This window comes from Lontra canadensis, unplaced genomic scaffold (assembly GCF_010015895.1).
Source record: "Lontra canadensis isolate GAN:19392208 unplaced genomic scaffold, GSC_riverotter_1.0 scaffold19, whole genome shotgun sequence".
NCBI classification, from domain to species: Eukaryota; Metazoa; Chordata; class Mammalia; order Carnivora; family Mustelidae; genus Lontra; species Lontra canadensis.
The window spans coordinates 11,687,565-11,698,137 of NW_022631013.1; the positions used below are offsets into that span (position 1 = coordinate 11,687,565).

Here is a 10,573-nt window from a genome sequence, read left to right on the forward strand (position 1 = left end):
TCACCCTTACATCAGTTTTGCCACCACCTACGCACTCTCCTCTGTGCTCCCGAGGTGTGAATGTTTTTCTGGTGGGGACCATGACTGAGGACAAGAAAAGAGGTCAATTTTGAAGACACAGGAAGAGAGCAATTCAAGAAACAGTTTTAAGAATTAATATGAAAATAGGGAGAAAGAAACAATGAGCACAGAGATAAAACATTACTATTGTTTAATATGGAGTAGGATATGTTGAAAGGTATATGAATCAAGGACCCATCCAAACATGTTCAAAGAAAGAGGCCAGGGAGCAACTGAATTACAGATCTATAGCCTAGAGCTTTTTGTAAGTTAAAATTAAAACTTGAAGAGTTATTTTCCCTGGACATCAAGTAGCTCAGTATTCATCCCAAGGAAAGATGAGTATAAGGCTTGACCAATGTATATACTTGTGTAGAAGTGCTTCTAGAATGGGACAGAAATGTCCCATTAAATGCTTTCTTATTCACACAAACCGTTCTGTGTAATCAGATTTGCCTATGCACCTTTGACGAAATTCGCCCTTTATCTTATCCTCTGAGCCCCTCAGGTAAGAGAAACTAGGGAGTAGAGATCTATCAGGACCCCTCCACCATCACTGGATGACGTGTTTGCGTAGGACCATGTTCTTCACAATGGCCTCACATCCTTGTTCCTGAGGCTGTAGATGATTGGGTTGAGCCTAGGGGTCACCACCCCATCGAAGAGGGAGGTGAGCTTGTCTGAAACATCCTGCTTGCCTGCCCTCAGTGGTGTCCTTGGATTTGGACTTTCTGTACACAAAGAGCATGTTCTATAGAACCTTGAATGTGAGGTAGGCAGAGCAGGTAGAAAAGGCCTTTTTCCTTCTCTGAGCTGGGGGTGTCCTCAGGTTGGTAGCAATGATAATCACATAAGAGATGCGCATAGTGAGCTGGATTGCCCAGAAAAATCACATTGGCCACTGCCATAGTGATCAATCACATTGATGAGATGTCGGCAGAGACCAACTTCAGGACAACCAGGTTCTCACAGGTAAAGTGGTTGATGAAGTTGTCCTCACAGGAGGGTAATCATGTCACTAAAGATGTTTGCACCATGGCAGTCATGCTTCTGGCTGTCCAGGAGCTGACAGCCATGGGCACATAGGCAGCTTGCTCATGACCAGTAGGTACCTGAGGAGGTTACAGATGGCCAGATAGAGATCAAATGCCATCATGCCCAGAAGCACACACTGTGTGGCTCCCATGGCAAAGGAGAGAACCATCTGCACACCTAGGCAGAGAAGGGGATGGTTTTCCTGCAGATTAGGAAGCTGTTGAGAATGAAGGGGCCTGAGGTGGTTGTGTAGTGGATCTACAAGAAGGATGGGTTCCCAGGGAAGTACATGATCATGTGTTGGTAGGAGTTGGACACAGTCCCCAGGATGAGGACCCCATTGCCCAGCAGGAGCACTAAATAGATCATGAGGATATGCACAAAGAGCATTTGGCATGGGAGGAAGGTCTGGGGCTGTGTGGGCTGCAGGGGATTTAGGAGACCAGAATACCTTCACATACAAGAAGGAAAGAGATTGGGTACATCTCATGTAGAGGCACTAAACCTAATTAGGAGTGAAGGTAGAAGCTACTGGAGGGTAGAGTTAAGCATAAATCGAGGAAGAGTTTGCAAAGGCTGAAGGAAAAAGCTAGACTCTGGAAGTATTGAATTCTTTGTTACTGGAGATGTCCAAGAAATGCCATTTGACTGGGGTCAGGGACATCGGAGAGGAACAGCACGCATCCTGTGCATAGGGTTGAACAAGAAAATCCCTGAAACCTCTTCTAACAATGATGTTGCATGGCTCTACTAAGTGTCTGAAGTTTGCTTAAATGGCCACTAGATGGCCTTTGTGTATTTGTAAGAGCAAGATTATTCCCTGCTAGTGCAGAGTAGATATTAGTAACAGGATTAACATTAGAATCAGAAATTTTATTAAACAAACACTATTCCTTAGGCAATTCATTCCTAATAAATGTAAGAAAATGTAAATATCACTTGATCAAAAACTTCCAAAATCTGTTCTCACAAAGGATTCACTTTCCAAATTCTCTTTTTAAATATGTGTGCCATATTCAAAGAATTTCATAGAACTTGCCATAAAAATGCTTCTATTCACCTGCTAACACCTCTGAATCTCTCATTTACCTTGTGTGTCTATTGCTGTATGTACGGATGGTGTCTTACTCTGTTCCACATGGCACACAGCACTGGGCAACATTCATGATACGACCAAAACTGGTATCTAATAGTTGCATTGTTCTTATCATTTACAAAGCACTTATCTATAGTAACTAATTCATGTAAAATCATGTGGTTATGTGTAAAATATGAAGAAATAGACTGAAAAAGGTTAGGCAACCCACCAAAGGTCATAGGTAAGAAAAAGCTTCCCTGTTTTTATCCTGCTGAACTATGGAGGCTCAGGAAATGCTACCAAGTTTACATCTCTTGAACATTCACAGTGTACTGTGGCATATTAAAGACTCTGAGAAATCCTGGAACAAAGAAACGTATCAAATGTTAGCCCCCCAAAGTCTTCAAATATATTTAGCATCACTCTATCTGATTGGTTATCTATATTTCTATCATCTTTCTTTTTTCCAGAATGTGAGTTATTATCCAAATACTAGCTTTTTAGTGGGAATTGCTGTAAATGATGAGCATCAAATTCAAACTCTATACTCCTTCTTGCCGTTAACTTCCTAGCAGTGTTTCATAATGTGAAGTGCATTAAAAAAACCTTTAATTTTCTCATAGCTAAAAAGAAATGGGGTGTTCAGAATATCTTGTTCCCACCCAAAAGCTCTCTATGTAAAAAACTTGTCTTTGTCTCTTCTTATACTTCAGCCAAACTGACTGTTTTCCAAAAACAGTCCAAAATGAAAATTCCCACTTCCTCCTTGTTCCTGTGACTCTTCCTGGGGAATCTAGGAGGGATGGCAACAGTGCTGGGAGCACCCTCTCTCCTCTGTGCATGGCTGTGTAAGTAGACGCAGTGCAGGCCACTCACCAAGCTCGCTCTGATGGCTGGCTCCTCTCTCCTTAGTTTTATCACGTGTTCAGAATGTCTTTGTGTATCCAATTAGAGATCTGTTGTGTGGCATCTGTCAAAACTCTCAGCTGTGTGGCTAGAACTCAGAAGATATACTCTGAAAAGTTAAACATTCTCTGAAAATGGACTGAAGGTCAAGAGAGGATTCTGGATTACATGACTTGTCTTTTTGAAGGCAGCTATAATGATCCGAAGTCCTTTATCTCATAGGGTGGGAACACAGAGGAGCCCTCCATCACTGGGTGAAATATTTCTGAGCCACCAGGCTCCTCACAGCAGCCTTCACATCCTTGTTCCTGAGGCTGTAGATGATGGGGTTGAGCATGGGGGTCACCACCCCATAGAAGACGGGGATGAGCTTGTCTGAAAGGTCTTGTTTGTCTGTCCCCAGGGGATCTTTAGACTTGGGCTTCCCGTACATGAAAACTAAGGTCCCATAGAAGATGAGCACCACAGTGAAGTGGGCAGAGCAGGTGGAGAAGGCCTTTCTCCTCCCTTCAGCTGAGGGGATCCTCAGGATGGTAACAATGATGAACACATAGGAGACAAAAATGAACAGAACTGGGACCCCCAGGAAGATCACATTGGTCACCCCCATGCTGATCACATTGATGGAGATGTCAGTACAGGCCAACTTTAGGACAGCCAGTAGCTCACAGGCAAGGTGGTTGATGACATTGTTCCCACAGAAAGGCAGCTGAATTGTCAAGGTTGTGTGTACCACAGAAACTGTACAACCAATAGCCCAGGAGCTGGCTGCCATGGGCACATATGTAGCCTTGCTCATGACCACGGAATACCTAAGGGGGTTACAGATGGCCACATAGCGATCAAATGCCATCATGCCCAGAAGCACACACTCTGTGGCTCCCATGGCAAAGGAGAGAAACATCTGCACGGCACAGGCTGAGAAGGAGATGGTTTTCCTGGGGGTCAGGAAGCTGTCAAGAATGAGGGGGACTGCAGAGGTTGTGTAGCAGATGTCTAGGAAGGAGAGGTTCGCCAGGAAGAAGTACATGGGCGTGTGTAGGCGGGAGTCAAGGATGGTCACTAAGATGAGGACCCCGTTTCCCAGCAGGATGACCAGGTACATTAGGAGGATGAGCACAAAGAAAATTTTCTCCAGCTTAGGGTGGGCTGAGAGCCCCAGGATAATGAACCCTCCCACAGGGGAAGACCAGTTGGCTTTTTCCATATGCTATCCCTTCTGTCATCAGCCAAGGACAAATGCAGCACATGAGGCTTTCTTGAGGAGGTCTTAGGCATCTGGTACACCATTACTCTGTGCTACAGAACAGGACAACATAGGTGCATAAGAGATAATTGACTGAAAGAGACAGTAGGTAGGATTGTGGTTAGATCTTAGATGGGGAATGGTCAGGGTTGGAAGAGGGCTTACAAATACTGCACTGAGGCCCCGAGAGGGGAAGTGACCTGTCCAAGTCTTCTGAGCAAGGTGATGATAGAGACAGGACCTGAGCCCAGCAGAGGTAATGCCCAGTCAAGGAGGGCTTTTCCTCTCTTTTTGATGAACATGGGAAAATGCTGTAAATTATTTCTATTTGATGTAAATGCGTAGAAATTTCATTTAATCTGGGCTTTCCTAGATTCTTAGAGAATTCCCAAGCTGATCCTATTCTTAAAACTACCAATATTTCAAGCCTCATTAAACTTTGATTACATTTGGAAGGAACTTGTTTAAAAGTGCTAATCCCCATGGAGACAGAATAAAGCCTAGGTAAAAGTTCAACCATATGAGGGAACCTTCCTTAGTCTGCAGACCCTCGGCAAAAGACTTAACTATTTTCAGAATTGGGATCTGCCTATTCTAATACATATTAAGGGCAATATGTGGGGGAGGTTCCCTCACGGGGAAGAATTCATGAAGGCCACAGAAGGAGTAATTGGAGTGAGTGAACCCACACTATGGGATGACAGCCAAGCAGCTTACTGACCAGTTAACTCAGTTCTTAATAATCGGGCAGACTGTAAGTTATCAGACAGCAGGATGTATGGCATTAACATCTAATGCCAGCTCATTAGAGTTTGGTGAACTCTTAGCCAAGGGTGTGTAAGGAATGGTTTTCCTCTGTCCTTTTATGTTTATACTGTATTCTTATGTAATATTCTGGCTTTCTGCCTCCACTCTTGGGTTCCCTGCAAGCACTTAGCTTATGGGAAGACTTGCATGCCTTTGGGTAGAGGATTTACAGACTCAGCTACCTTTGCCAGACTCTGTATTCAGAATTCTTATTTGTAGTATTTCTATAGGTCTTTCTTTTAAAAAATTGTTTTTGAAGATTTTATTTATTTACTTGACAGAGAGAGAGATCAAAGTCGGCAGAGAGGCAGGCAGAGAGAGAGGCGGATGGAGGCTCCCCGCTGAGCAGAGAGCATGGTGCTCAATCCCAGGACACTGAGATCATGACCTGAGCTGAAGGCACCCTGTTATAGCTCTTTCTTAATGGCAGTGGTGTGTACACACAAGTATATATGTGTGTCATGAGTGTGTGTGTGTGTAGGCGTGTGTAGAGGGTAGACGAAGAGTGGTTAATATTAATGAACATCTATTTTCTGCCATATTCTTTGAAGCAAGTGATGGAGAAGACACTGTCATTCAGGTGTCATAGGTAAAAGAAAGCAAAGCTCAGAGGAGCCAAAGATTTGGTTCTTAAGATTGAACGCCATTGCCAGGGTTGGATCATAGGCCCCACATCTGGGTTCTTCCCACCAAATAGCTGCCGCACTGTCTTGCACAGATGTTGCAGAGTCTGTCTCTGCAATACCAGCTCTGTGGCTCTCTGCTCTGTCTCATAGCCCAGCCTGCTCTTACTTCAGTCATGGTTGGAGTTTATGTGAGATACTCTGTCAGGCAGAGTGACTCCCGCCCTGCACTGACCCCAGACTTTGTCAGCCTCGGCACTAGTGACACTTGGGGCTGGAGCGCTCCTTGTTGTGTGGGGCTGTCCTGTGCATCGGAGGATGTTTAGGACCATCCCTGACCTCTGCCCACCTGCTGCCAATAGCACTTGCTCCTTGAGCTGTGACCACCAAATGTGTCTGCAGACACTGCCAGATGTTTCCGGGAGGAGAAGGAGGTACAAGTTGTGCCCTGCAGAGGAGCATTGCTTTAAGCTCTAAGCCAGGAAAGGTCTCCCCCGTGATGCCACCATGGGTTTCATGGTATTTTCTGTGCAGGCTTAGGGCCCTTCCTCCATCCCTCAATTCAGCACGTGAGGGTGCTCCCGTCTGCTCATGCAGGCCCACTCTGGGTGTTCCGCCATGAACCTCTGCCCCAACTTGTGTCCCATGCCTCCCAGTGGCTCTCCCAGCCTCTTCCTTTTCCCAGAAAAAGCAAAGGAAACACTGCAGTCCTTGCCACAAGCAGGATTCAATAGTGATAAAGATATGCTGTGGCTGGAGAGGCCAAGGAGAGTGGCTTCTGTTAGAGAAGCCATCCTGTCCACTCCCGTGAGCCAGAGCTGTGCACACAGAAGCTTCTTCCCATGAGCAGTGTGCTGTGGGCGTGAGTGATGCGCAGATTTGACCCACGTGAGAGCTTCTGCCCCAGAAATCCTTAGTGCCCACCATGTTAAAGTTGCTGAATGAAAGCTAGTACGATTGGGATGAATGGAATGGCTAGGAGGATCTTGCACACTGATGCCAGCTGGTCCATATCCATGGATATGGATATTCCATGTAGCTAGAGCAAGTCCCAGGCCTCAGTTTTCCCATGTGCATCACTAAAATGCTGAACCATTGCCTCCGAGGGCATCCCAATTCTGTCATGGAGTGCCCAGCACTCTCCTCACCAGGCAGGGACCAGTTTTGGGTGAAGGTGACAGCTTCTTCCTTTGGGTGAGTGTGTGTGTGTGTGTGTGTGTGTGTGTGAGAAGAGGTGATCTGAATGCTTGGTTTCCCATCAAGATATGGTCAGCAGGAAATAGTGCTGTGTCAGGCTTTGGAGGAGACTCAGGATGGAGGGAAACAGAGAGCTCTGACACAGTCCTAGGTGGACTGGAGTCAGCCTGTGAGAGCAGGAAAGGAAGGGAAGCTCTTACCTTTGTGGCTGTGTCCTACAGGTGTGACACCTGGGTCTCATCACTAATTATCTCTGGAGCCATCAGGCATCTGAGAAAAGGAAGGGAACAGTGGGTGGCTCAGTTGGGTAAGCAGCTACCTTCAGTTGAGGTCGTGATCTCGGGATCCTGGGATCGAGTCCCACATCAGGCTCCATGTGTGGTGTGGAGTCAGCTTGACTCCCTCTCCCTCTTCCCCTCCCCACCACTCATGCTCTCTTTCTCCCTCTCTCTCAAATCAATAAATAAAATATTAAAAAAGAAAAGAAAAGGAAGGACACACAATGCTGTCCAGAGCCTCATGCATTGTCACACAGCCTCTCTGGAGAGCAGTTTGCATAGAAGAACAGAAACTAAAAAACTCCTATAACTTAGCAATTTCTCCTCTGGGAACAATGAGAGTGGAGGACCAGTGTCTCTCAATAAAGACATTTACCACAACCGTAGTATGCATGAATACAGGAAACAGAATAACTGTCTACCAATAAATACCTGACAGTGCACTTCATATAATGGAATTTTAGACATTAAAGTTATATTTATAATTTTTACACAGCTGCATCATTACCCTTCAGTAATAAATGAGAGAATACAAAATTGTACATGCTTGTTTGATTTCTATTAGGAAAACAACATATTTTATTAAGAGTGACTGAAAGAGGGGTACCTGGGTGGCTCAGTGGTTTTAGCCACGGCCTTCGGCACAGGTCATGATCTCAAGGTCCTGGGATCGAGCCCTGCATCGGGTTCTCTGCTCAGTGGGGAGCCTGCTTCCCCCTTTCTCTCTGCCTGCTTCTCTGCCTACTTGTGATCTCTGTCTGTCAAATAAATAAATAAAATCTTAAAAAAAAAAGAGTGACTGAAAAGAAGTTACAGCAAAATCAATAGGGATTCCTCTTTGTACCTCTTCAATATTACCAGATTTTCTTTTTTTTCTTTTTTAACTTTTTAATTATTTTGACAGAGAGAGAGAGAGAGAGAAAGAGAGCAGTTGTGGGAACGGTTTGGGGAACGGAGGAGCAGGTGGATTTCAAGCAGACTCCTTACTGAGCTCAGAACCCAAAGCAGGCTCAGTCACATAACCGTGAGATCATGAGCTAAGCTAATATCAAGAGCAGGAAGCTTAACCACCAGAGTCACCCAGTGCCATGATATTATCAAATTTTCTTTTTTTTTTTTTTTTGGATTTTCATGAAATGATTTTTTTAAAAGATTTTATTTATTTTATTTGACAGGCAGAGATTACAAGTAGGCAGAGAGGCAGGCAGAGAGAGAGAGAGGGGGAAGCAGCCTCCTTGCTGAGCAGAGAGCCCAATGAGGGGCTTGATCCCAGGACCCTGGGATCATGACCTGAGCCGAAGGCAGAGGCTTTAACCCACTGAGCCACCCAGGTGCTCCCAAATTTTCATTTTTTAAAAAAGATTTTATTTATTTATTTGACACACAGAGAGAGAACACAAGTAGGCAGAGAGGCAGGCAGAGAGAGAGAGGGGGAAGCAGGCTCCCCGCTGAGCAGAGAGCCCAATGAGGGGCTTGATCCCAGGACCCTGAGATCATGACCTGAGCCAAAGGCAGAGGCTTAACCCACTGAGCCACCCAGGTCCCTCATTATCAAATTTTCTAATACAATGTGTAGAAACTTGTATTCAGGGAAAAACATTCTCGATATGATAACGTCACTCACTCACATTTTGCTTTCCAAAGCTTCAGTTCCCACCCTGCCATCACCTCTAACTATGGTTTAGAGCAGAAGATAGCATTTCTGACCTGTGGTCACAAGGTCAGGAGTAGCCTTATGTTGCATCTCACTGTCTAGGTCACTTACCTCACTGTGGCTCATCATGTGGCCATTTTTCATCTTGCATTGTCACAGGAAGAAAGGGAGTCCAGTATAATAAGATACTGTGAGGGAGAGACCATATTCATATAACTTTATTATGTGATGTTATAATTGTTGTATGTTATTATTGGTCATTGTTAACCTCTCACTGTGTCAGATTTATAAATTAAACTGTATCATAGGTACATGTATATAGGAGGAAGGGGATACATAGAGTTCAGTACTATTTGTGGTTTCAGGCATCCACTGGGGGTCTTGGGAGGCATCCCCATGAATAAGGGGTAGAAAGAAAGTGAGGAGAACAGAACTAGCCACAGACTGGGCATCACAGACAGGGATGGGTCCCAGCTTGCCTGTCTGCTCACCCTCTGACCCCATGAAAGGCTCAGTCTTCTCGGAAATCTCAGCAGGATGGGGTGGAAATCAGGCTACCTTCTTCCCAGGACTCTGGGCTCCTCCCAGGAAGGATGGAACAGCAGTGTCAGGGCAGGGCTTGGTCAGTGGTGAGCTCTGTAGAGCAGGAGGGACTGCCTGGGCTTAGCCTCAGCTGTTCCTCCCTGCTCCAGCTTCAGCTGCTCACAGCTGGCTGTAGCTGGAAGGTGCTTGTAGCAGAGGCAGTGGGAGGAGGAAAGTCCATTTTCAGAAAATGTTCTACAAAAGTCATGGCCGCCAGCCCTGTCCCCACCACAGCCCAGCACTCCCCACCTGAATCTTGCTTGTAGCCATTTCTCTGAGTCTCCTGATCCTGGAGCCAATTCTCAGTTTCTCATTGTGCCCTGGGCCAGACCCTGGATCCCAGAGAAGGACCCCAGATACTCTCCTGCTGGAGTTCTTTCACCTCTGAGGCCCTGTGTCTTCTTTTTCCCCATACAGCCCTGTGGAAACTTTAGCCTCTGGTGGGGTTTCTCTCACATCCTTCCTCCTAGATGTGCAGGCTAACCGGGTGTCTCAGCTACAGACTCTTCATGGAGAAGACCTGTTATCCTGGTGTGAAGCTCAGAAATCCCACAGGTACATCTTCCCCAGCAGTAAAAGGAGTCCTCAAGAAGCAGCTGTGAACTCCTACAGGGACCCTGTTAGTCCCAGAAGCAATTTAAAGTTTGGAATGTCAAATGTGCACAGGGTACAGGCCCTATACATACCTGGGGCCTCCAGGGACCATCTCCCTGTCCCAGTTAGAGATAACGACTGGGACACGGTCACCTGAAGATGGAGAAGAGTGTATAGCAGATGCTGGTTTCCTCCTGAGCTTTCCTGGGCTCCCAGAGAAGCTGGTGCTCGATTCAGAGCCAGAGTATGTTGTCCCCCTGCTGAGTCCTAGACATCCAGAATGGGGAGGCAGGACACATGTCTCACAACAGCAGTAGCAGAACTGGCTACACTGAGTGAGGTGCTCCCATGTGCCAGGCACTGACAGAGACTTCACAAACCTTCATTTCAACATTTCCTCCACTTCCTCACAAGCACATGTTATTTCTTGCCATATTGATTCTCGGCATTCTGACTTGTGTGAGATGGTATCTCATTGTGGGTTTATTTGAATTTCCCTGATGATAGTGATAT

The 10,573-nt window shown here is 45.8% G+C and overlaps 1 protein-coding gene and 1 pseudogene across 1 annotated transcript; both read right to left on the minus strand.

Moving 5' to 3' along the window:
- Positions 1 to 613: 613 nt before the first annotated feature.
- On the minus strand, positions 614 to 1,485 carry LOC116869565 (annotated as a pseudogene).
- Positions 1,486 to 3,326: 1,841 nt separating this feature from the next.
- Positions 3,327 to 4,286, minus strand: LOC116869518 (olfactory receptor 2S2-like). Its single transcript, XM_032860856.1, has one exon. The coding sequence runs from the start codon at positions 4,284 to 4,286 to the stop codon at positions 3,327 to 3,329; it is 960 nt and encodes a 319-aa protein (XP_032716747.1).
- Positions 4,287 to 10,573: the final 6,287 nt, after the last annotated feature.

Coding starts and splice junctions, on each gene's coding strand:
- LOC116869518 (XM_032860856.1), bottom strand. CDS start 4,286: ATGGAAAAAGCCAACTGGTCTTCCCCTGTGGGAGGGTTCATTATCCTG.